Here is a 27,409-nt window from a genome sequence, read left to right as displayed (position 1 = left end):
GTCATGTTAGCTGTTGTATCATCGCCCAGGAGCTGAACATTAAGCATAAAACCGTTTAGAACTATTTCAGAAGACTGGATACAAAGAAAAACTCAATAGGGAAAGGAATTTTGTTTCATCAAGACAACACCAGGTCCCACACATCTTTGATGCTTCGCCAGAAGCTCTGGGAGCTCGGATGGGACATTATTATTATGGGAAGACTACTATCTGCTCTTATCAATGGCCAACGCGCTTGGGGATAGAAATTTGGCCTCAATCGAGGTCTGTGAAAATTGGTTGCCCAGTTTTTTGCTAATAGTGACAAGGGCTTCCACGAAAAGCGGATTATGAAGTTGGATTTCCCTTGGCATAAGTTATCAAATGGAATAGGGTATACTTGGCTTAAATCAGATTATTGTAACACTTCTTATAAAGCATAGAAATAAAGCGAAAAATACGAAATTACTTTTTCGCCAACATAATTTATATACACTTGTATTTGTGTTTTTTGTACAGTAGATATGGTCCCATTTATAACATGACCTAAATCCTTCAAGTATAAGGACCAGAAAGTAGTAGTGTGAACAATAAGAACTAACAATAAGTTAACTTATTTAAAATAAAAATAAAAAGTAGCAAACCTTTAAGGCAAATTTGATTTATGGGTTTATTCCGATTTTCCGTCTTTTCTAGATCTTTAATTCATAAATTATCTCCTTATTTTTTTGTAGATAGTTACTCATTAAGAATAAGATGTTATGCATAAAAGGATTTCTTCAATTGTGTATGTACAATCAAATGAGTGTTTAAATTTCATGGTGCAATTGGTGCCCTTATATTATCCGCAATGTAATGTTCTATCAACTCTGTCCTTTATTTATTTTTAGCTTTACCCTCATTCAAATATAGCTAGGAATTATATGAGGAACATGACTAACGTACTACTATTACTAGCTGTCTATTCTTCTTGCTAGCAGCAGTGGATGTGGGAATGGGGGAGAGAGAGAGAGAGAGAGAGGAGGGGAAAAGCCTTATAGAACCCCTTTATAAGAGGAAAGAAGAAAGGGAGTAGGAGGGAATTAATTATACTACTACTGCTGCTGTTGTTGATCATTCAGTATTCATTTCCTTCGACCGGGCATTCTAAGAGGTATTTTTTATTTCATTACTCTTTTATTTAGCTATTTTTTAATCACATTAGTTGTGAAGTTATCAATTAAATGCAATTTTCCTATAAACTGGTGTTTCTAACTAGTTAGTTATCCTTTTATTATTTTTATTATGAAAATGACTTCTTTCATATATTTGATATTTATTTAGATAAAAAAGAATAACGGATATTTTTACTAAAGATACAGCCCGAAGGCTTCTTCCAATTTCACTTTTTTTTCTCGAGAAGAATATAGGAGAATATATAATATTTAGGATATTATGTATTTAAGAGATGGGAGGAAGAAAAAGAGACTTAAGTGATATGATATTTCATGAAATGATTATATTCCACTCTTAAGAAGTTAAAGTGTCCTAGTGAAGGTGCCATCACTCATATATAGTGTTGTAAATCGTAAGCATTTTAGGCATTTAAAAAAAAGAGAAATGAAAATAAACGTAGTTAACCAGAGAATTTGAAGAATATTTTGGAGGAGGGCAACTTAACTGCTATTACCAGAAGTATCCGCAGGTTTATATTTGAGGGAAGGGGCTCTGGACGCCCCTGATGGTGTATCATTAGATTAGCTACACGTAGAATCTATGTGAGGATGAAAATAAACTAAAAATCCACACTCCAGATCAAGCAAGGGTATATACAGGAAGCACTCCGTTTTTGATCATCCATTCTACTCTGAGGGTAACAGGGACTTGCCTTTTTAACTCCCCAGTGTTAGTCGTCATCATTTATGACACACACACTCGTGGTTACACTTTATACTTATATGTTATCTCCGGAAGAATGAACTAATAATAATAATAATAGCTTTAGAATATAAAAATAAGCACTGCTCAGTTTGCTAACAGCAACAAAACTCGAATCCTAAAAAAATGCTTAGAATTTACAACCCTACTCATGCAGTCATATCATGTTTAATATTTTATTTGTCTATTATTTCAGGAGAAATCAAGGACGTGGAATGAGTAATAGTAGTATAGTATACGTAGTATATATAAGAAAATCACACATATGCAGCACGGAATTTAAAGGCATTTCATTAAGAGTATTTGTTATTTAGGATTTACATATATATATATATATATAATATGTACATCAAAAGGGGTTTGCGTCTAGTCCATAATAATATGTGAAAGTGACGTGTTTGTGGGAAAAAATGGTAAAAACGCGGGTTCCACAACTACCTGCTTCTACGCCTCATTACAGATTGACGATTGTACGTATTATTCTAAATTCTCATCTTCATGAAAAACTTACATAGGTATACAGCTTACTGTATGCATACATACCTACATACAATACTACACATGTGAGGGAGCGAAAAACAAAAAGTAAAATATAAAAAACAAAAACAAGAGTGAGTGAGAGAGAGAGAAATCCTGAATCCATCCCAGGTATTAAAAAAAGTTCCGTTCTTCCGCTTTAGTGCTTCCAGATACCCGAAGAGTACAGATCAACATTGTGTGTTTAATATAATAATACGTTGGCCAGCTGAAAGAAGAAGAAGTGAATCATTATTCTCTTCGAGGATTGACTAGCTTTCAGCATTAGAATGGACTAATTATACTTAAACTAAAGCTTACTTTGGTAGTGAGAAAGTACGATAATGTTTCGTACAAACTTTGCGGACTCTGCATGCCTGCGCTGTGGTAAAATAGTTTATCCAACAGATAAAATAGGCCCACTCAAAGACTATGCCTTTTTTCATTCTGGTTGCTTCCGTTGCATCGAATGTGGAAGCAAACTTACTCTCAAAACTTACTTCAATAACCAGCACTGCCAGGATGACAAGGAAGTCTATTGTTCAACTCATGTTCCTAAGATTGGGCCTGGGAAATTTGATGGAGAGTCGATGGGAATTAAAACTGCACTGAATGTACCTAAATCACACACTGTTAATGAACAAATTCGACCAGGTGGAAAGGCTACGTTTGATGCTGAGTCATTGGCAATCAAAATTGCTAAAATGCACGTTCCATCCGGTAAAACTCAAATCCAACAAGTGACAAGTGTTGCCTCTACAAACATCACGAATGGTAATCATGCTAGACATAAATGGGGAAGATTTGATACTAGTGCCCTTCATATACAGCATGCATTAAAAGCTACGGAGGTCCAGAGAAAATATTCCAAGCCTCAGGAAAAATCCATTGAAACTTATTTGGTGAGTTTGTAATTTTTTTTTTTTTTCATATCGAATAATTATATTGTTTGGATGCTTACTCCCAAAAGTTATGTAAATTAAACTATCACGTATTATGTCATTGTCATAACTAATAACTACATATATGTTCTCTGTATGTGTAATTTTAAGAATGACAAGTCTAGTGCATAAGACTTACATAAGAATGGATCAACTTTTATTCAATTTCACTGTCTAGATTCATATAAAAGTTAAATTTTGATCAAACTTAATGACACTATTCTTAGACATATCCTCTGTAGCCTTGTAGACATTAAACAAACCTTTGAATGTTTGTCGATTGTGCATTTATCATTAATTTCACTTGAGAAAATCCAACCAACTATACCTATATATATGTATATTATTGTGGTTAAACTTGATCAAACTATAGTGTATCCATTGTTTCTAAATTTTTAGGACCGTGAAGAGCAAGTAGAACTTGAAAATATCCACCGGGAAGAAGAAGATCGTTTATACATCCAGTTTCAGGAGCAGAGAAAAAAAGAGGAAAGTGAGATCTCTAATGTTATCGAGGAAGAGTGGGAAGTTAAATTGGGTGAATTGACAGCCAAATTCGAAAAAGAATTAAATCGAAAGAAAAACAAAGAGGATCACAAACTCCTCACAGTTAGGCATATGAAGGAAAAGGCTGAATTCGAAAAACACATGACTATAAAAAGGGAAAAGAAGAAGGAAAGTGTTGCAAGGAAACTCTTGGAACAAGAAAGGTAAGAAAGGATGACTTTTTTAACTTGGTTCAAATTCAACTCCTCGATGGTGCTAGTCCTATTTTATTTAGTAATATAAACGTATGACTATAATTATTATCAAAGTGGTCAAAACACTCGATACAAAAATCAAAAGTAATTGAAGGTCAAAATTTACTTGAATAATGATACTTATTGAAGTATTTCTTATATAATACATAGAGGTGTGTTCATTATTATAAACTCAACAATAATATAATTCAACAGTCTTTTATGTTCCTATATACATTTTCATTCAATGAATTGACTCTATGAGTACATGCCCATAATACAAAAGTCTATTTGGCATCCAAACATGCTTTGATAGCTATATCTATCCCCTTTAAGAAGAGTAATTAATTTTTCTCAAAATTTAGCGTGTACTACATTTTTATTCATCAGCTAATTTTCGTCCATTTATATGAACTAATGATTCTTATTGACCCTTTGGGTGGGTTGCAATTCACTTAAACTATCCAAAATTGATCGATACAATAGAAGATTGATAAATTGATTTCATTTGAAAGGAGCCATATTTGGGCAAATTAAGCTTCATAAATCAAATGTAGGGTCGAAACTTTAGCTAAAATTCTTGGGTACCTTAACTCATTCCAGAAATTTGAATACAAAGTTCCTATAATTAACTCGAATATGTCTGTGAAATATAGGGTTGTATTCATATATAAATAATTTTCAATAAATGAAGATTTTCGCCTTTTCTTTATTTTTGTTTAAGATTGGTTTATGCTGACGTAGTACATGTATAATATTTAATATCTAGTTACATAATATTATTATATTGAAAGGGATGGAATGGGAAACTATCCAAGTATAAATAAACATGTTGTAATTATAAATAAAAGATTCTAAAAAAAAGAAAAAGAAATCTGGTTAACTCATCAAATGGTAGCCACCATCATTTGTTTATTATATCATATCACGTTTCATATTATTGTATTTACTTACAAATAAGAGGGAAATAAGCATTTCATCAAATCTTTAAAAAAAAAATATATGTAATGACTAATGTCTCTCCCCCCTTATTCAACAGATGCTTCAATTTTGAAATGTTGAATCTTCGTGAGTTTTCATTAAGCAAGCCATAAGTTAGAACCATTTTTATTGTTCAGTTTATAATTACTCTGATAGACACGGCTTACATAAAATTTACATTGTATTTTGTTATCAGCTGTCTATTTTTCTAAGTTTCAAAGTAAGTTTTCTAAGTTCAAAGTAATAAGTTTTTTTTTCCCCTCTTGGGAGGCAATATACAATAATAATAATGATAACAAACTGTGATATTTAGGATGAGAAATGCATGTAAACCAAAGGAGTAAATCTTTGGGGAGGGGCATGAAATATCCAAACTATCTTAAGAAAAACAAGAAACTAAAATGTTAAAAAATCAAAAATATTAAGAAATCAATTTCAATTTCTACGCTCCCATCAGAAGTATTCTCTAAAATTTTAACTATTCATATTTCCCACTATGAAATAACACACAAGTTTGTCCAAAATATATTACATTCCTAGCATTGAATTACCCCAATTACATAAAGTTTTAGATTGTAATTTGTTGTCAGTTGTAGATTTTTCTGCTTCTTATAAGTGTTATGAACGTTAATAATTGGTTGAGTTCAAAAAAGCCCTGGTTAAACTGTGAACAATTATGTATGGTGTGTTTTCATGTGACGTCATCATTGTTGATGTCAGCCATTTTGAGACCCTAAACAATCTAGTTTTATAGCAATAAAAACCCTTTTATGCATTCATGTTATGGGTAATAATCAACTATTAGGTGTCAAAATGGGACCCCCCAAAAAAAAAAAAAAAGGAGTTGAACCTTACCGTCTATCAAAAATATATCCCTGTTTTGCCTAGTATTGTTATATATCTTACCCTAATTTATGTTATGACAACGTTATACAATCTTATTTCATGTTGTAGATAAAAATTAACTATTGCAAAGAAAAGAATAAGATATTTTTCTCTAATTATTACTTTCTCGTACCTAAATTTATACATTTAATTGGGGATATTCAGTACATATTACTTTGAGTACATTCAAATATTACTGTTCATGTTTATCAAGTAGTATTCAATTTAGGGATTAAGTTTTTTATTTATTCTTAAATTCCAGGTGTTAGAGAGGGCGGGGGATGACAAAAAATCAATGTCTATGAAATATATTATTATTTCATCATCATAAATACTTTGAAAGTAGAAAAAAAGAATGGTTCATTTTCATAATAGATACGTTCATGAACATATACAAACTACAAGCCCCATTCATAAATAATTATTATATGAGAATAACACTATGAAACAAAATCTTTTTTTTTTGTTGTTGTTGCATAGAAAAAAATGTACATATGTACTTTGTATGTATGATGTTATCCTTTGATTCCAAATATGTTCTTAGCTTTTCTCCCTTAGCCTCAGGCCCTTCAGAAAAGCCTATAAAGTTTTTAGCATAAGTCTGATTCTAAGCTTTTTTACATTTGATATTCAATGAAGAACACCGATACTCTTTATGTCTTTCTGTTTTTATCTCTATCTCTCTTTACTTTTCTTCCTATGGACAACTAAGTACAAATAAATTGAATTTTCTTATAAGATCGATTCAAAAAGGAGCTTTATGCTTGAAATATTCTGATGGCTTTCTCTCCAATTGACAACGATCCCGAGTAATTTTTGAACAAGTTCTTTTTTAAACTTAAAGTTCAAACTTTTGACTATCAAAATAAATATTTTTATTCTTTTTGTAGCTATAATCCTCTGAAGAAAAATCACTCATTTTCAACTTTCAACAAATATAACTTGAGTTTTAAACATAATAATACATTTGAAAAACGTTGTTGAAATCTTTCAAGATTAGGCATTTAAATATATATTCATTTATCCATATCTCCAACACCATGCGCTTAAAAAAAACTTTGCATCTTAGGAATAACCAAATGTACCAAAACCACTTTGGGGCTCTTTTCTGAAAGCCCAGAGGTTAATAGAGAAAAATTAGACCATATAAGGAGATCAAACTCTACTAAAATAAGTATATTTCGTTCTTATGACATTTTTGCTGGTGAACAGTGTAAATAATATCTAAACACATTCATGACACTTTTTTCCCCATGATTTCTGCAACTTATTCTTATAATATAATATGTATACGTGAGTAAATTATAATAAAGTCAGTTGTGCAAAATTACCTACAAATGATATTGGTAACCATCATAAAAAATGATACATAAAAAGTAAGAACTATAATGCATATAATTAGTCTTAAGATCCCTTTTGAGCTTATTATGACTAATGAACTGTATTGTTTAATTATATAATATGTATGGTATATAATGTGATTGTACAATAATGATTATAATATACTTTTAGAGCTGCTACTGCAGAACTGGTGGATCGGCATTCTGAGGAAATGATGACCCTCATTCAAGAGAAAAAGATGGAGAAACTAGGTGAAGATGAAAGAGTGGAGGATCCCGAAGAGTCAAGATCACACTACCCAGCTCATCCACCTCCTCCTATGCCTCCAACATTCAGTAAAGCAGAAATTTATAAGGATCCCACCATATTCGCAGAAGTAGATCAGAGAGCAATCAGTGTGGCTCAAGAAGATCAAAAAACATTTACTGATCTAGTGAGACAGCTAGTGGCAGGCTGTGACTCGGATGTGGAGAAAGCTAGATCCATCTTTCGTTGGATCACGGTTAAAAATTTAAATTCCATTATGTTTGAAGAGTCTGAAAGAGGTGACACCCCCATGGGCTTATTGAGAGGAATCAAATTTGGTACTGAAAGCTATCACGTTTTATTTAAGAGACTTTGCAGGTGAGAGTGAAGGAAGCTATTCGTTATTGCAATGCAGGGCATACTCAAGTTTTAATTGTTTTTCAGCTATGCGGGTCTTCATTGTGTTGTCATTAAGGGTTTCAGCAAATCTGCAGGTTATCAGCCGGGTATAAGCTTTGAAGATAACCGCTTCAGAAATTCTTGGAATGCAGTTTTCGTTGCTGGTTCTTGGAGATTTGTGCAATGTAACTGGGGAGCGAGACATTTAGTAAATGCCAAAGAAGTCCCTAAACCTGGTAGAGGGAAATCTGATAGTCTAAGGTACGTCTTTACTTGAATCCTACTTATTTTGCATTTTTTTAACATTTTCTCACTGTAATTAGATACGAATATGATGATCATTATTTCTTAACGGATTCAAAAGAGTTCATTTACGAATTTTTCCCATTACAAACTCAATGGCAGCTTCTAAAGGAAATAATTACTCTTGAACACTTTGAAGAGCTTCCTTTCGTTCGATCATTATTCTTCAGATATCGATTAGGATTTCCGAGTAATCATATGAAATCAGTCATGCATACAGATTCCACAGGTAATTACTTATACTTATTTCTCGAAATCCACATTAAAGTTCAATATTCTTTGAATAATAGTTAATTATAATTTTTTTCATGTAGGAGCTGCCACAGTGAGACTAGAAATTCCTAAATCGATGGAAGGAAGTTTGATATTTCACTATAACATTAAGTTTTATAGTGATGATAAAGATAATTTCGATGGTACGAGTCTTAAGCGTTATGTCATGCAGGTAAGCCAAATATTCCCATATTCTATTTTCTCTCTCAATTTTAATAATTATTCTTTTTCCTCCAAATAGTCTGTAATTGGGAACATCGTTGCCTTTCGAGTGCATGCTCCATGTAATGGATCTTTACTTTTAGATATTTTTGCAAATGCAGTTACACCTCAAGAGTACCTCACTGGAGAGCCCATGAAATTCAAGAGTGTGTGCAAATTTAAAATTATGTGTGCAGAGCTACAGACAGTAATGGTACCCCTTCCAGATTGTGCTAGCGGAGAATGGGGTCCTGCTAAAGCAATGCGGCTCTTCGGACTTGAACCCTTGTCTCACAAGGACGCTCTCGTATTTTCTGGTCTATCATTAGATATCAAATTTGCCATGACTAGGCCGTTAACGGACTTTATGGCAACACTACATAAGAACGGCTTCGAAGAAAAAAAGCTTAATAAAGTCGTGAGTCATAAAATTGATAAGGACGGTATTGTGACGATATCTATTAATTTGCCTGAGGAAGGACAGTATGGTATGGATATTTATACACGAGAGGTGGATGGAAGTGACGACAACGAAAAACACCTACTCACACACTGCTGCAAATACCTTATAAATGCCTCAAGAAAAAACAAATAATAAGAATACATTTATTCAAATATTAACATTTAGCTTGAAAAGCCTACCCACCCTTATAAAATAAAGCTCTCCAACCCAGTTAATTCCCCCTCCCCCTCACATTTAATTCAACAGAGACAACATATTTATTTTCTTTATAATATATATATAAATAAATATATAACTGCAGAACTTAAATAGTATATAGGTAATTATATAAAATTACGTTATTACAAAAAAAAAGTCCATACTTAGAAAAGTGTTTAAAAACATTCAACATTCGTATATCCTTATTCACCGTTTATTTATAGTTCGTCATTTCAAACCATTGTTGAAGAGCACCACAAAGCGTATGAGGTAAAGATTTCATATCTTTTAACAAGATATAATAATTAAATGGGAAATTGTCCATATAGGATTCAATTCTAAGGAGATTATGAGAATCATCAAAAACGGGAAATCGTATATCTAAAATAGAGGCCTCATTTTTAGTTTCAACTATAACAAACATAATAAATATTTTGGCAGAAGCTGCCTTGCGGAGAGCCTGAAGTAGTTCATCTTTTCCTTCATGAAAAACTCCACGACCATCTGAAATAATTACGAGGAGCTGAGAAAGAGAATTTGAGACTTCGGCTCCTTGTTTCATAAACGCATTTATACTTTCTTGTACGAGGCTTAAAATACTTGTCTTCGTTTGAGAAAATTTGAAATCTTGAAGAATACGTCCTCCATCCTCTGGTGTAAAACCAGACTTAAAGGGTTGAACAAGCTCTGCAGATTCTCCAAATTTAATTACTCCAAGTTTTCCAACTTCTAATACGTTGAAAGCTTGAGATACTGTTGCCAAAGCCTCAATCGCCATTGTATTTGCTTCGTTATCAGACATACTTTGAGAATCATCGAGGGCGAAAAGGATATGATAGTCTCTCTTAGACACTTTTGTTCTCTTTAACCAAATTTTGTCTTTTCTAAAATGACTAGCTATATAGGGGATTATTTTACGCATATTTAGTCTCTTTCCTGATTTATAGTCTCCCTTAAGTCGATTAGCTTTTGTTGGCTCAAAGAGTAGTCTGAGCTTAGTCATTAAATTTTGAGAGAGAGATGACGTTCCATTACAAACATGTGTCCATTCCTTAATATTTTCATGTGAAACGTTGGATGAACCAGGATTTTTTGTGTTTGTCAAGGATTTGAAATCTATGTCAGCATTTATTTCAGGTTGCATATTTAATCCGGAAGAAAAATAGGACTCATTAGGACGCTCAGCCCCCAAAGTAGGCAACTTATCATTTTCTATTTTTGGAATTGTATTTACAGAATCATCTACATCCATTTTCTCGTCTTCTTCTTCTTTGTCTTTACCAGAATGATCTTTGAGCTGCTTATGATCCATGGTTTCCACAACATTAGGGTCTTCTTCTCTTTCTTCTTCCTCAGGTAAATTGTCATAGATTTTAGATTCTTCCTCCCTCTGTGACTCTTCTTCATTGGAATGAGCTATTTCCAAGTTAGAAACCACTTCTTTATCATTAGCAGTCTTAGACTTCTCATTGGCTTTACTCTTTTCCTGGCGCTCAACACTTTCATTCTCTGGTTTGCTCTCTGTAGACTTTGCATCTACACTCGTTCCATCAATTGAATCCTGATTATTCACTGCTGCATCTTCTTCAACAGTTTCATTCTTAGTACCATCTGGTATGTTGGAAGTATTTTCTCTAGGGTCATTCTCTGAATTATCTCCTCCCGCTTCATCTGTTTTGTCATCATCCAACTCCACATCCGGATCCTCAAAATCAGGTTTTTCATAGTCTATAATAAAAATAAATAAGCTTAATAACATCTAAGTAATTAAAAAATTGAACTAATAAATTACCATCTAAATCATCTTTGTCCATATCCATTATATCTTCTTCATTTTCATCGTCTATATTCATATCGTCCATATTTAAATCTTCAGGCTCGTGTTCATCAAGCTTGTTTTCATCTACAACGTCCAAATCTAATTCTTCACCATCTGAGAATTCCTCATCTTCTCTCTTACGTTTATCTTCTTCATCAATAGAATCATCATCTTTATCTAATTCGTTGTTATCCTTTTCCTCAAAATCGCTTTCATTTTCATCGGCTTCAGAATCAGGATTTTCTTCTTCTTTGTCATTGGAATGAGAATTTTCTTTGTGCTCCTTGTTTTTCCTAGATTTTTCACTCTTGTCTTTTTTTTCTTCAGATATTTTTTCATCTTCTTTAGATTCATCCTCTGGTTCTTCGTCATCCTCATCTTTCCAAAGGTCATCGTCTAATTCGACATTTTCGTCTACATCTTCCTCTTTTTTATCCAGTTCTTCTTCCTCATCTTTGTCATCATCCTCCTCTCTATCTTCATCTTCCTCTTTAGATTCAAATTTCCCATCATCAAAGTCATCTTGCATTTCTATTCCATCATCCTCTTCTGGACCTTTCTGATCCTCTTCATCTTTATCCTCTTTTTCATCTTCTTGATCCTCTTTTCTCTCAGCTCCTTCAAGCATATCCTCATTTGGAATCTCAGAAGAAACATTATCGGTTCCTGTTCCATCACCCAACCCACATCCTTCTTTTGGTCCTTTATCTTCACCTTCATTTTGTTGATCGTCCTCTTCTTCTTCTGGTTGATGTTTAAATTCTGCATCTCCAAATTGAATAAATACTTCTAATGTAGATCGCAAATATTCATCAAAGATTAATGCAACATTATGACAGCGAATCTTTGATGATTCGAGTATGGATAAATATGTACTCATAAGTGGAACTATTGAGGAGATAATTGGTAGATTATTCGAATTGAAAACTGCAAGAGAAGCTAAGTTTTTGAATGACTTCATCACTTTGCTCACTTTTAAGAGGGAAATTTCTTCACTGACAACGTGTCGAATCTCAGAAAAAGTCTCAATATCGTCTGTTTTAACTGAACCTAACTTTTTAACATAGTCTTGAACAATTCCAAGTATTCTTTCACACGTTTTTCTCAGGTAAACAAGTAAACTATTTGAATTGGGTATTTTCTCATCCCCAGTATTAATTATCATCCATTTTTGATAAAATTCAATGTGAGAATTCATAATCAATCTATTTATATTGATGTCCCTCAATATATCTGAAACAAGATCTGATTGAATTACGTTAAACTTTTCAGAAACTTCCTTCAATTTAAGCAACTTATTTGATAAATCATCCTTTGAACGAATTCCTTCAATGTTTTTAATTTGACTTTCAAATGCCAATATGATTTTTCTAGCTTTTTCTGCTTCAACTCTATCCTTTTTCATTACAGTAGATTGTGCAATAAGAGATTCTAAAATTCGACGAGTGTTTTCAATTGAGGAATCACTCAATGCAATTTTAGATTTATCAGCCCATCGAAACCAATTTTCTAAGCCATCATTAGATCCTATTAGCTTAGTTATTATATCTTTTAGATCTTTTTGCACCAGGTCGAAGCTATGACAATATGAATTCATAGAGGATGAATATAACACACCGTGAGTTACAGAGCCCTCAATACGTTGAATTACTCCAGAATTCAATTGTTTTTTCTTTGAAGATTTGTTTAAAAACATTTCCTTGAGTTCTTCAAATCTCATTAAAATTTGAAGAAGATGCTCCGGATAATTACGCACTTGTGTTGTCGCAAAATTGATATATCCAACATCATGTATAAGTCCTAATTTATAGGATATGCCAATGTCCTTCATCGTCCTTAAAACCTCCGTTATAAGCTTAGAATATTTATGAAAGCCTTTAGGGTCATCAATTAATGCTTTATGTGGAATATCCTTATAAGAAATGATAATTTCTTTTAAATTTTCGGAAAAAGCATTTGAAATATTATTTGATATAAGTAAGTCATTCAGTAGACGATTACTTTTTAAATTCAATGATTTAACATCCCCAAGACTAGCTTCTGAAGAAGAAAAGAATTCCAAATGTTCACACTCATTTTTAATATCTGCAATGGTGTGATATTTTGGCTCAAATTTAGGAAGACTCTGACTAGAAATATCAATTTTATCAAATGGGGAATTAATTCGGAAATACTTAAAGCTACCTTCACGCAAAAATTCTATAAAATCGGCAACAATTTTTTTATAGGTTGTTTTTTTGGAAGCGCTTCGATACTTCCTATATGAGATAAATTCTGATTTCAAAGCTAGCTTTACACTTTTAGTAAGCTCTTTAATCTTGTCATGTATGACCTTTTTAATACAAGGAACACATCGTTGGAAGTACTTTAATATTATATCAAATCCGTCGGCAAGTTCCTTACATAAGGGATCAAATAACTTAATTAAACTTTCAGACAAAACAAGCCGTCGTTCAAATTCTCCAATATTTGAAGTACATAAAAATCTAAAGCACGCGAGCATAAATTTCCTCTTGGAAACAACTGCAGAACCCAAGTTTAATGACTTGAAAACACGCCACATTTCTTCATAAGAATTTTCCCCAAAGTTTTTAAGTATTTGAGAGAACTCCATTTCGACATTACTAAGTTCCAATTTTTGCCAATCGAATATAATTATGTCTAAGGGTTCAGAGTTTATATTATAAATTTTAGGTGCATTTTTATTCCACGATAAAATCTTAGGAAGTAGTAAGGCAACACCTTCTTGAAATTTAGAAATCGGTGATCTAGCAGGGAAGCCTAAAATTCGTTCAACTAAAGTTAGTATATCTGTTAACAAAGGATTCTCTGGAAAATTATCCAGTAAATCAAGTGTTGTCTTTTTAACTTTCAAGAACTCTGAAACGGATGACTTGATTTCAAGGAAATTGGACGAAGGAACTTGTCCACACAAAAACTCAAGTATGTTTCCACTTTCTTTGAAGTACAAGCTAATTAAATTTCTTACAGACTTGAAAACATTAAAATAATGAGGAAGTTCATTCATGGAACTAAGACATTTTTTGGGGGAAAGAGACAGATGTTGAAGTGATGAAAAATCTTGGTTCAGAGCAATTGAAAGGGATTCATATGCTTTTTGATCTCCAAGAGAAAAGTATTTGTCAGCAAAGTCAAATGCAAAAATGTTCATTAATTTATGATCCAGTCTTATTTTGTTATTTGACAATAATAGCTGATGCGCATCAGAGTCATCCACTTCAGTAATTTCAAAATAGTCCGTATTTAGCACCATATACCGAGAACAAAGACCACTTTTAATTCGATTGATGTTTTTTTCACAATTTGTTAAGTCCGAGCTCAAATCAATATATATACTCAATCCCTCGACCATCGAAGTAATCCCGTCTAAAAGAGGAGTAATGATATCAATATAAGAAGGATATCTAAATATAATATTTTTTCCAAATTGAATCATAGACATAATCCATGACATAGCCTTTCCATCAGTTTGTTCTGAATTTTCTTTTCTCTGTAAAACGTCATTAAAAAGCGATATAATATTATCCAAGGACCCATTTGTTTCCCGTATTTGAATTATATCTGAAAGAAGTGATTTATAATTCTCTTTCCGAAAGGGAATGTTGTTTCGAATGTGTTCAACATCATTCACACAACTGGTAATACTTTTAAGTAACAGTTTTCTATGTGGATGAGTTGAATCTAAAAACTCCGACCTTTGAGGGTAAAAGTGGTCCAAGCAATTACAAATATCAGCTGCATTCATAGTAAACTTTAATTGTGTTGAACGTTCTTCAAGTTGGTCTAAATTGATTCTCATTTTATCTGCTATATCAATTGTACTCACTTGAGAGCCAATTCTAAACATTAGAAGGCCAACCATCATTTTTAGCTCAGCGTAGAGAAGAGCATTATTATCACGATCACTTATTTTTTGAATCAAATTTCTGACCTTTTCAACATTTTCATTAAGAAAAGAATAGTCCATGTCAGAGGTCAATGAGTTACATATACTCATAGCTTGATGAAGAATGGCAAAGTTCTTGTCTTCGTCGTGACGAATGAGTATATTATAATCCCTTGATATATGATCTTGAAGAATTTTTAAATCCTTTATTTTTTCTTGAAAATTTCCTAAAGTAATGTTGTCTGTTTCAGCAAAAACGATATCATTCATAAGTTGTCTCAATGGAGGCGGAGGAGACGTTGATGTTAATTCCTCCCATTTCATAGCAACAGAGCAAACAAATGCATTCTCCCTAGACTTTAAGCTATTGAACGAAGTCAAGCAATGATTATAAAGCGGAGAAAACAAATTATTATTAGGAATAGGATTTCTCTTCTTTTGTAGTTGGAACCAATTAAAACTTAAACTCAAAGTTTTTTTCAAATTACCCATCTCATTTAATTCTCTGCACTGCCATTGATCATTTTTTTTCAATATATCTAAAAATGAATCCAAGTCCGACGCATCCAAAAATCCATTTGGAGAATGAACAATATTTTCCATAAAATGATGTCTATCAACAGAGTGACCATCATTTTCTAAGTGTAAAGACAAGTATCTATCAACCTCCTTAGTGCGAACCTTCAACTCAAGAGTTTGAAGAAGGGATTTTAGTTTTATCCAAATTATGGTTAAAATAGATATTTTGTTATCGTTGTTTTCTTCTTCAATTATTCGTATCATATGTCCAATAAATACAAATATCGACTCAAACAAATCCCAATTATCATTATTGACTCTTGACAAATTTAACTTTTTAATGATTTTGAGCCAAAAATCTTGGAGTGCAAGTCCAGCATTCTTCAATTCAGATGTAGAACTTGGTGGAAATGCCAAATCCTTAATTTTGCTAAGTGATAGTTTTGAGTAGATATTAATAGATCCTTTATTAAGATTATCAGAAATCTCATCTTTAACAAAGGGCAAAAAAGCCCTTTTTTCAAGAGGTAAAGACTCAAGTTGAAATCCTTCAGTTAAAGTAGACAATGTTGATACAGATGCATATTCCTTTAGTAAATCTACACGAAAGGACAGATCTTCCTTAGTGCTAAACAGTAAGAAATATAAGATAATGATATCTGGATCATGAATGCAGTCCTTTAATATACTTATCTGTGTCATTGGTAGAATAACAAATGGATCTGATGATAAAGATAGACATTGAATAGCTTGAAATTTAGCAGATTTTTGAGGGTTAAAACTTTCGACACTAGTATCTTGTTTACCTATTCCATTTAAATGCTCCAAAGACTCTTTGAGTGTAAATCCATTTAGAAGTAGTTCCTTGAAACATTTGCTCATTTCGATTATATTACAGTAAGGTCGTTTAGAATAAATGGGCATAAGAGCAGTTGATAGTTGTGAACCAAGGATAGTACTAGACAATATACATTTCGAAATATTGTCTAGGGTTTCATCAGGTAAAAATATTTCGACACAACGGTTTCTCATTGCAGGAGAAAGTTCTCCATTTTTAGGATTAAGAGTAAAGAAAATTCTGAAATTAGGATGAGGAATAATTTTTCTATGTGTTCCGTTTACTAAGCCATGCTCATAAAGGTCCAAACAGCCTCCATCTTCTAATAGACCATTTAGCCTATCCAATACAGAAGATGAACAAAAGTTAGCATTGTCCATAAGAACCCAACTTCCATCAATGAGTGCTTGAACTAAGTTGCTATCAATCCACTTAAAAAACTTCGTGTTCCCGTGTCTTTCAAATTTGGCTAGTAAATTGAGCTCTTCCTTTTCAATCAATTCCGTTATAAAATCATTATCACCATTTTTGAGCTCAACCAAAAGTTTAAAAAATGAAGCAACATCCTTCAAACCACAGCTCTTTTTGAGACACGCAACAAGGTTGAAAATACGATCACGTACTTCTGATTTTTTTCTTGCCATTTTCTTTAAGGATTGGATTAGTTTACTTCGGACTCTCATTATTTCTTGAAGTATATCAGTCTGCTCAAAACCACCCAAGAGATCATTTGTGTCACAACCTGAACTGAGAGATATAGTTATCAACTCCTGTCCAGCCAATTGAGAAGCAACTTTAATAATGGTTGATTTACCAACACCACTCGTACCTACTAATATAGGTATAAATCTATTTTCCACGCAGAGCATCAAATGCTCAAGAGTTTTACTTTGAGATGGCAAATAAGTTAATGAAGAATCATTGAAAATACTTTGAGTTCGAGATACACTAGACATCCCCACCTTCACGACTTCTTTATTAATAAAAAAGCTAACTTTTGGAGTGTGAATGCATGAGAAGAAATGACGATAAATATCCCGCACAATATTTTGGTCTTTTTTTGTCCTGAAACGAACAACAAAAATAGTCTCAAATAAATTGCACACATAATTCTCGGAATACTCTCCATTTTTCCTTTCTAATACTTGACAAAATCTCGATACATCTCTTAAGTTTATAGACCAAGGAGATCCAACAAAGGAAGACATTTTCATTATATTTTTTAATTCTTGAATACACGAGATAATCTTAGTAATAAAATCCTTGTTTAATGTCGGAAATTTTGATTCACAAATACTTAAAAGATCTTCCTCATTGAGAGGGTTGACATTGATTCTGACAAATCTATTGAGAAATGATTTAGGAAGTCCTTTTCGATCGCCTCCTTCGTAAAAAGGATTTTGGCAACCAAAGATTTTTGTTGAGCAAGTCTTAATACTAAAAGTCTTATTCAACTCAGGTACAAAGATTTCACCTCTATGATCCAAACAAGCATTCAGACCTTCTAATACAGATTGTGTTGCTAAGTTAAGTTCATCTAAGAGAATCCAATGACCAGCTTTTAGAGCAGACAAGAGAGGTCCATCTCGCCAGGCAAATATTTGCTTTGAATTTTTATCTTTACTAATCGATTCCACGGGTAAGTCAGTCCCAAATAGATCACTAATTTCAGTTTGATCAGATAAATTGATACGAACCAACTGATTACCACTTAACGCAGCCAATGATTCAATTATCGATGATTTTCCAACACCAGGAAGCCCTTCTAATAACGTTGGCTTATTCAAGCAAAATCCTCGAAGAAGTTTAAATGCATTTTGAGCAGTAGTCTTATTTTTGAAAGAAAATTTGCAATTTGTAGCAGAGATTGAGGTCTTTGATAAAACGAAAGGTTTTATGCCAAATTGTGTAGGTGAATTAATCATTTCATTGCAATTCCCTCCCTCATTAAAGATCCATTGAAGACATGAGCAACTGGGATCGTGGTCTTTTAATGCAGATTGGAAATATTTCAGACAGTCACCTTTGAAAGAGAGAGTAGTTGAGGCTTGAACAAGATTGTTCATCATAGAGTAACCATCGAAGAGAACAAGACAAATACCATGAATAATGGAACAACTTGGTTTTAATATATCATTCGTCTTATTAATAAATGTTGTCCAAGTAATTAAATCTCTTATAGAGAGCTGAAGATTTGAAGATGACTTGAGCCAGTTTAAAAAATCCACAATTATATATTCGGGAGAAAAAGAAAACTTATATTGAAGAGATTTTCTTATAAGAATATGAAGATCTTCATCTTTGTTATCACACTGACACCAAACTTCAAAAAATCTGTTTCGCAGAGCCGGTGAAAGTTCTTTCTTTCCAAAATCTCCACCAGGGTTCATTGTCGCAATGAGCTGAAAAGAGGATTTAGCAGTAATTTCTTCTGTAGATTCTCCTTCCGAAATCTTTTCTGCAAGTAACAATTTCCTTGAAGGCTCTAAGACAGAATTCATTCTTTCAATAACTGAATCATCTGCAAGGGAAATTTCGTCTACCAATAAAATATCTCCATTCTTCATAGTTTGTATTAAAGGCCCGTCATTCCACTGAAATAAAGCTTCTCTTTCATCTCGAGAGGGCCTAAGACCACCGAGGAAATCAGACGTCTCTGTATGCAAATGACAATTTATTATTTTAAGATTTTGTTTTAGAAAATTAGCAATTTCTTGAACAATTGTAGTTTTACCACATCCTGTTTCTCCAACTAATAATACTGGTTCTTTAAATCTTATCGCATGAAGAAGTAATATGGCCATTCTCTGAGCATTATGAGTCCAAACAATACCAGAGTTTTTGTATGATTTAAGTAAAAATAATTGTTCACACATAGTAGCCAGTCCATTCTTTTCAGACGTAAAAGTCAAAATTTCCTCGTCACATAGTTTAATTTTTGTAATTTTCTCAATGTGTTCCTTTATAACATCCTCTTCATCTTTTCGACGAATTCTACTTACCAAAACCATGTAACCTTCTTCAGCAAAATGTTTATTCCAATCATAGAAAGTATCAGTTTTAATTGTTTTTGCAGCCAAATGGAAGCGTCTACCCCATCTAAATAAATCTCTAAGGGTAATGTAACCTCTCTTACCTTCAAATGCTGCACTAGACCTTCGTAATGCTTGAAGCTCCGTCATTATCTTGACCATTTTTTTGCTCATACTACGTGGCAAATCGCAACTCTTCTCGACAATTGTTTCAATTTCGTCCGATGGAACTTCTTCAAAATTTAGTTGAATAAAACGATTTCTAAAGGCTCTAGAGAGAACTTTACGTCCCCCATAAATCCCAGCAGGATTTTGGGTAGCAAACAAACGGAAATTTTTATGAGCTTTTACGAGAGTTTGTGTCTCTGCAATAAACAATTCCCTATTATCGTCCAAGACCCGATTCAATGCTTCCAATACTTCAGTGGGTGCAAGATTAAGTTCATCCAAAATAATCCAATCACCCCTTCTCATTGCCCCAACAAGAACGCCCTCCTTAAAGGAAAATAAACCTGAATCATCCATTGTATAGGTACCAATATATTCTTGAATGTCAGTGTGTTCATGATTGTTGATCCGATAACAATGATTCCCAGATGCATTCGCTAAATATGTTATTAAACTTGTTTTTCCAACAGAGGTTTCTCCTTGAATTAAAACTGGAAGATCACAATTTGAAACGATCCTAGATATATCTTTCAAATTTTTACGAACAGATTTAGTCAAAATATACTTTTCATCTATAGACGGACTATTTTCTCCAACATGTATCCAATATCCCTCAATCTTAACAAATGATGATTTTATTTTACTTTGAATTGGTTTAGGTATTTCTTCTTTAAGAAATTTGTTACCTTTTCTTTCATTTACTAAATGGTTAATAAGAAGTCTTAGAACAATATGGTATGAATCTGTGTCTAGTTCAGTGAGAAAACAGACTGAAAATGCTTCAAATATGGACCTTTGAATATTACTACACTTGTTTCGAGAAGCTATACGTAAAGCTCGACACAATGTTCGAAGAGAGAAAACGGGTATGACTCCATTTCCTGCACAAAGTTTCTTTGATGCATTCACTTTTAACATCAAGTAAAAATCAACAATATTTTGAACAGTCTCAACCTCAACATTTAAATCCTTAAGATATTTAGAAACTATTTGAATCAATTCGTTTTCTTCGTCGGGTTCATTAATAAAATACTCGGTAAACTGATTTCTTAATGAAGGAGGCAAATTAGCCTTTCCTATGTCAGTGGGTGGATTCATACATGCAAATATTCTAAAATCTGGATGTTTATTCATACTTAGTTCAGGATTTTCTGGAGAGCTTACGGCCGACACTTCCTTTGAAATAAAATCTGTTAGACATTCCAATGTTTCAGACTCTGCAAGATTTATTTCATCTAATAATATCCATTCACCATTTTCAATAGCTTCACTTAGAACTCCTTTGACGAAGGAGAACATTATATTAATCTTTGAAGACAATGACTTTTCTATGCCCTGAATTTCCAAACTTAAATCTTTCCACTGATGAATTAGCTCTTCATTCTTTGATTTCAATAAAAAAATAATAGCTTTATCACAGACATGGGAAAAAAGTTGTATCACTTTGGACCAACTTTTACTTTGGACACAGAGAGAAATATTTCTAAGGAATTTTCGATTATCCTGAGCTGAAAATGTCTGAGCAAAGAGAAACTCAAATTTTTTCCTTGTAGACTTGACAATAATTCCAGTATCGACAGGCTTGTAGGCTCCTAACAAATCAGAATTATCACTTTGTTGACTCATATTTACGACTCTTAATTTCTTTCCTATTGATGAGCAGAGATATTGTACAGTAGATGTTTTACCAACACCAGTTTCCCCAATTAATAAAACCGGCTCGGATTGTCCCACAGCAGATGCTAGAAATTCTAAAAGATTAGAAGTAGATTTTGTCAATGCAAATTTTGGATCTGTTTCAGAGCTTTCTGTCTTATGTAGAGTAGCTCTTCCCATTAAAAGAGCATGCTTAGATAATATCAACTTGGGATAGTGGCTATCTAATAAATGTGAAATTTCATTTTGATTATAATTAACAAATCTACCAATAACATGACAAGCTTCCAACTTAATATGTTTATTAGGTATCCACTGACATAAAGAATCTATACCATTGAAAAAAACATCATCACGATTCGTTAGTAATGATATACGCTCACACCATTTAATCAGGTCTCTAAGTGAGAGATTTCTTCGAATCCGTGACATAGAATCCATTTTACTTATAATTTCATAAGTTTTGACCATTTTAGTGCACGTTCCAACGTCCAATTTTTGACTAAATAATGAACTAATCACAGAGGATATCTCATCTAAGGAAAAAGCATTCAAAGATATATGATAAGGACTATGATTGAACTTTAAGACATCTTCTTGCTCCATAGCAGAAGTTGATGAAGTACAAAAAAGATGGAATCCAGGTGAGGGCTTTAAACTTTCTCCAAAATGTGAAATATAAAGTGAATTACATTCAATTATTTGAGAGAGAAGAGACTTCACATCTGGAGAAGCCTTTCCAACATCCTCAATCAAAAACCAATCACCATCCATGATAGCTTTAGTCAAAATTCCTCTTTGCCACACAAACTGACCTGGAACTTCAGTACAAACATAGCCACCAACAAGGGAACGACCATCTGTTTGATCCGTCACACGTATGGAATGAAAGTCAACAAACTTTTTTCTTGAAAGTCGTTGAGCAATATGTTCAATAAACCTTGTTTTTCCAGAACCAGTTGGCCCACTAACCAGACAAGGTGAACCATCGGATATCGAGAGACAAATACTTTTTCGAAGAGCTTTTCTAGAAGGTACAAGAACAAATGTATCGTCCTTCGACAAAGACCCTTTCAATGACACTCCTTCTATTTCAACGAGTTTGGATTCGGGTATTAGCTCCTTTTTGGAAGAGTGACTCTTAATAGGGATTTTAATCTCAATAGAAGGAGAATATTTTAAATGATGTAAGCTATGATCAAGGTCCAGTAAATTGTGGAAACAGCGCTCAAGGAGCCAACATGTTTCAGAGTTAAAGTTGTGTAAGATGGATGGATATACGGCGGAGAGAGAGCTCCAGTCCCACAAGTCTTTGAAGTAGGCATCAGTCTGTACTAACCGATGGGTTGTCCATGCTACAGACTCGTCAGATAATGGGCGCCTTTGAATTTTACGTCGCTTCGGAGTATTTTCCATATCTTTATGACCTTCTAAGAAACGCAAAAATGGTGGAACCTCCTCAGAGAAATAGTGTAGTGCATATTTCCAGGATGATGATGAGATGACGGATATCTTACCGATTAGATATAAAATCCTTTCATTTACTTCTAAATTGTATTCGGATGCAGGTTTCAAAGTCGAGAGGAGTTGATGGAAGCAAAGTCCATGACGATCAATAAATTCGTTTAAACCCTCTTCGGGGCTTGAAATTATATCTTCAATCTTCATACTTTAAATTCAATGTGGCACGCATTGATATCAATGAAAATTTAGTCAATATGAATATTATAAAAATAATACAAGCTGTGATTTTTTCTTATTAGAATAAAATATACAAAATTTCCTCACGTGTATTTTTGAATTGCTTACTATAAATGTTTATGTTTATTTATATTATGACGTCACAGAGCTACATTTTTTAAGACAATATAGCCATTTATTATAATATATAACTAAATGGCTAGCTAGAAAGATAGATGCCAGCACTTACCACTCAAAATTGATTTCAAATTTATAAATTTGAAATAAAATCTGCACAATGAGCAATATTAGCATGCCTTGCATGATTTTGCACATAAAACCAGTTTGATAAAGCTCTGTAAAGATTAAAATTAATGGCTTGTATCTTTCTTTTTGGATTATAAAATTACATAACTAGAGAGGAATGGATTTTTAAAAACCAATGAGCAGAAAACATTGTAGGCATAACTACTCTAACTGATCATGTTGGCTTTTATCCAAAGATATTATGTACATACTGATACTAATATACAGAAAGAAATTGGAGAAGCGATGAAGGGAGGAAAGGAGTTGATTGAATAATTGAAATATGAGGAATTATTAAAAGAATATTTTTATTCTTGACTATATTTTATGCATATGTAGCAAGTATATAAAATAATATAATTAACATTCAGTTGAATAATATAAAGAGGGAGGTGGAAGGAAGGAGCGCTTTGTCCGTAATATTACAACATCCATTACATAATAAACTGTTCTTGTTGTCTAAAAGGAATAGTAAGGAAAAAGAAATTTTTGGCGTACAAGGAAAATGGTTTCTAGGCGCAGAAGCAATAGAAGGAGGGAGGAGAAAATAAAAAGAGGGAGAGCATTTAACAACGAGAAAAAAGCTTTGGCTGAAAGTGAAAAAATATTCTTTAATAATAATAAAAAGAAAACTTCAGTTTTTTCTATGTGAAATATTTTCCCGTTAGTTTCTCCTCATCAAGTTGAGTGGAAAGAGTATAATGGGGTATTTAATTGATAAAGACCTTTATCATAAGGTTGAGAATAATTTGTTGGATAAGGTGACAGAGTTGTTGGAGGATCCAAAGCGATATTTCTATACAGATGCCAACTATGGAGCAAACAGGCGCCCTTTAATATCAATTGCTGTTGAAACAGGGAATGAAGAGATGGGTTGGTTCACCAATAAATAAAAGACAATATTTATTTATCATTGATAATAATTGATACATAAATCATTTTCTCCCATTCAAATATAGTTAAAGTACTTTGTCACCATGGATTTTCTGTTGATGAATTCGATGCCCTTGGGATGACACCTCTCCATTTAGCTGTATCCATTGGAAATTTGAGTATGGCCAAAACACTTCTCCTTCATGGTGCAAAACCAGATAGTCACAGCTCTGTCTCTTCATCGTCACCTCTACATTTAGCAGCTGAAAAAATGGGCTGCACGGGTAGGGAGATACATTTATCATAATTCATAATCATGAGCCCAGAAACATATATGATGATATACCCTATAATTACTATAGTAAAGTTTATTTGCTTCATGTTATAGAACACTTCTCATTACTCACAAAAAACTGCAATCTCAATGTACGAGATCTGGAGGGACAGACTCCTCTCATGAGAGCCTGCTATTTTGGTCATAAAGATAAAATAGCAATTCTCCTTCAAAAGGGATCCAATCCACTAATTAGCAGTAAATCCGGTGAAACCGCTTTCTCTCTCCTCTGTCAATATCCTGCAGTGACTGATGTACATATAAGAAACTTCGTGGACAATTTAGTGGGAGGGCACAAACAGAGACGCCATATAATCAATGAAATGAGTGGTATCGGAGATAGGCCCATTCATATGCTCATTCGAAGTCGCACAAAGGCAAAAGTTCCTGCAATGAAAGCACTTATCTACTATGGTGCCTCCGTTGATATTAAAAATTGGTCAGGTACGTTTCTTTTTCATCAAAAAATGACCGTTATCTGATATGAATTACACCCTCTAAGAATGAAACTTATTTTCTCTTATCTATCCCAATCCCGTTGGAATATCTAATTGTCTATGTTTACAATTAATTAGGGTATACTCCTCTTGCATTAGCTTGTGTGCTTAAAGATACACATGCAGCTCGATTGCTTCTCGTCTCTGGGAGCTCACTCCATGAATTTGATGCATACAAAAGAACACCACTGGAAATTGCTGCTGAAGGGAAAAATTATGATCTTTTAGGACTCTTAGTAAGAGCTGGAGCAAGATTAAATCTGTTTGTGGATGATAATTCTACATGGCTAAAACTTCCTCAAGCTACTAAGGACTGGATTCAAGGAAGATCTAAAGTTATTCGACCACTCACATATTGGGCTAGACTCAGTTTAATTGACTACAATCGTAACTGTTTAAAGAAAATTTTCCCCGATGAACTCTGTTTACCTGAAACCTTGAATTATTACTTAAATTATCTTGAAGAGGATGAATTGGATGAGAAGCCTCCTTTGGATGGATCATAAATGTAAAAATAGATATTAAGATGTACATTTTATTCATTGTTTTTTTAGGTTAAACGTTATATAGATTAATTAATATTTATGAATACCTAGATATATAAATATAGTAGTATATTATTTAATTTAAATATACTAATTTATAAAATATGAAAGTGAAATAGAATTATAAAATATTTTATTTGAATAATACAAATTCTTTTTTTGCAAAGTAAATGTTGAAAGAATAGAAAATTTCCTGAATGAGAGGAGTCTTGAGGCTCATTATGGATGCATCAGAATTTGAAAGAATCGGACTTAATTTGAGGTATCGGAATCGGTTTAATAATGGCCATTCCACCACCAATACCTATGCATAATTATTTATATGGATAATATGACTTATTTAATCTCAATTTTGGAAACAAATTTACACTTACATCCACAAAATAGTTTGACTAAACGAATTAAAAAATAAGGGGGTGGGGGAGTACATAAAAAATTATACAAATTTACAGGGTTGTAATAGGAAATTTACTTTTAAAAAAAAACAATGTAGAAATAACCAAAACTGTTGGTTCCCATTCAATTGAATAGTACTATGATTCGTTCAAAAAGTCCGTAACGGTAGGAGTTGGGTCGAGCGGTTTACTCTGAAACCGGTACTTTTTCACTACATATTTCATTTTTGAATGTTTGTAGAATAATATTTGTAGAGCTTGCAGTGTCAAGTAATCTTGTCAGACGCAACAAGAACTGAATTTGAGTCATCAGTATCCGTCCGAGGTTCATTAAAAAAGACACGAGTCCTGACTCAAGCACTGATTAATACATATTTCAAATCCTAGGGCAAGCATATAAGACTCAGTTAGGAACTGGAGACCGTTGAAGACCATTTAATCTCACATGGGCCGAACTAGTAAAATGATAAAAAATGTCGCAAGTATTTTTTTTACCAATGAAGCAGTTGAAATTAGATCAGATGTCGAAGGGAGAGTAGGTTCCCTTTAAAAATCTAACAAAGCAAGGACGTCAAACTTCCTAATATGAAACAAGAACCGACTCCTGAGCACGGAAAGTAATTAACTTTTTAAAGTTTAAATTTTTTTACACCTAATTATTATTGATAAATGTATGTATTTTTTTTCTCCTATCCGTAATTAGTTAAAAGTTCATCATAAAAAGTGTAAAAATTTTCGTTATTTGTTTATTATATTTCTTTATACATAATAAGGAATCGGAATCGTTCATAAAATTGGTATCTGAACCGGCTGAAAATTTGGTATCGGTACACCCCTAATTTCAATTCATATAATAATGATGACTGCATGTGTGATTTAGATCGAGTTCAAGAAATTTGGGAGTATAATTCTTCTGTTTTTAATTTCTGAAACCTCATAACAATGATAATTGTGATTGATGATAACGTTATAGGCTTGTAAGATATTTAAAATAAAAACATTGTTATATTATTAACCCATTGGCCATTACTGCCCACACCCCTTAAAAATTATTTGAAATTATAAATATTATAATATGATATTCTTTTGAACTCGAATAAGGTTATTCAGGATTTTCAATCGATTTCAACCCCGCAAATGAGCCCTATGGACAAGTACTTTGAGGAACGCATGGGCATATCATGGATATTTTCTATATTTTGAATTTTTAATATATACTGTTTTAAAACAATTAAACATTATCCTAAATATTTTTTTGCTATGTATTTTTATTAATATTACAAAAATTATATTCATTTTGTGTTGTAAGCTTCAAAGTACATGGGATTAATGCCTATTTCGCATGTCCTACATTCTCTTTTAAAATGGATAATTTTGGAAAGTGCTGATTTGCTGGATAAATCAAGTCCTTCAAGTATGTTCTTTCTCATAGTCCTAAGGAGACCAATACTCTTATT

The 27,409-nt window shown here is 32.9% G+C and overlaps 3 protein-coding genes and 1 long non-coding RNA gene across 4 annotated transcripts; 2 read left to right on the top strand and 2 right to left on the bottom strand.

Annotated features, from left to right (window-relative positions):
* Positions 1 to 1,094: 1,094 nt before the first annotated feature.
* Positions 1,095 to 9,494, top strand: Hil (peptidase hillarin). Its single transcript, XM_040712937.2, has 8 exons — positions 1,095 to 1,132; positions 2,093 to 3,314; positions 3,753 to 4,063; positions 7,472 to 7,924; positions 7,991 to 8,206; positions 8,269 to 8,477; positions 8,563 to 8,693; positions 8,763 to 9,494. Exons 2-8 carry the CDS (start codon positions 2,757 to 2,759, stop codon positions 9,315 to 9,317), a joined length of 2,433 nt encoding a protein of 810 aa, XP_040568871.1. The 5' UTR covers positions 1,095 to 1,132; positions 2,093 to 2,756; the 3' UTR covers positions 9,318 to 9,494.
* Positions 9,419 to 23,142, bottom strand: LOC121118365 (uncharacterized). Its single transcript, XM_040712936.2, has 2 exons — positions 11,176 to 23,142; positions 9,419 to 11,111 (listed from the first exon to the last, which is right to left on the bottom strand). The coding sequence occupies exons 1-2, from the start codon at positions 22,988 to 22,990 to the stop codon at positions 9,598 to 9,600; spliced, it is 13,329 nt and encodes a 4,442-aa protein (XP_040568870.1). The 5' UTR covers positions 22,991 to 23,142; the 3' UTR covers positions 9,419 to 9,597.
* Positions 23,143 to 23,929: 787 nt separating this feature from the next.
* On the top strand, positions 23,930 to 25,693 carry LOC121118269 (transient receptor potential cation channel subfamily A member 1). Its single transcript, XM_040712831.2, has 4 exons — positions 23,930 to 24,181; positions 24,268 to 24,465; positions 24,570 to 24,959; positions 25,091 to 25,693. The coding sequence occupies exons 1-4, from the start codon at positions 24,010 to 24,012 to the stop codon at positions 25,516 to 25,518; spliced, it is 1,188 nt and encodes a 395-aa protein (XP_040568765.1). The 5' UTR covers positions 23,930 to 24,009; the 3' UTR covers positions 25,519 to 25,693.
* On the bottom strand, positions 25,534 to 26,585 carry LOC139905376 (uncharacterized). Its single transcript, XR_011780052.1, has 2 exons — positions 26,448 to 26,585; positions 25,534 to 26,407 (listed from the first exon to the last, which is right to left on the bottom strand). It is a non-coding gene; the product is annotated as an uncharacterized lncRNA (long non-coding RNA).
* Positions 26,586 to 27,409: the final 824 nt, after the last annotated feature.

Source organism: Lepeophtheirus salmonis, chromosome 5 (genome assembly GCF_016086655.4).
Source record: "Lepeophtheirus salmonis chromosome 5, UVic_Lsal_1.4, whole genome shotgun sequence".
Classification (NCBI taxonomy): domain Eukaryota; kingdom Metazoa; phylum Arthropoda; class Copepoda; order Siphonostomatoida; family Caligidae; genus Lepeophtheirus; species Lepeophtheirus salmonis.
Note: the sequence above shows the minus strand (reverse complement) of the source record. Positions and strands in the feature narration are given on the sequence as shown.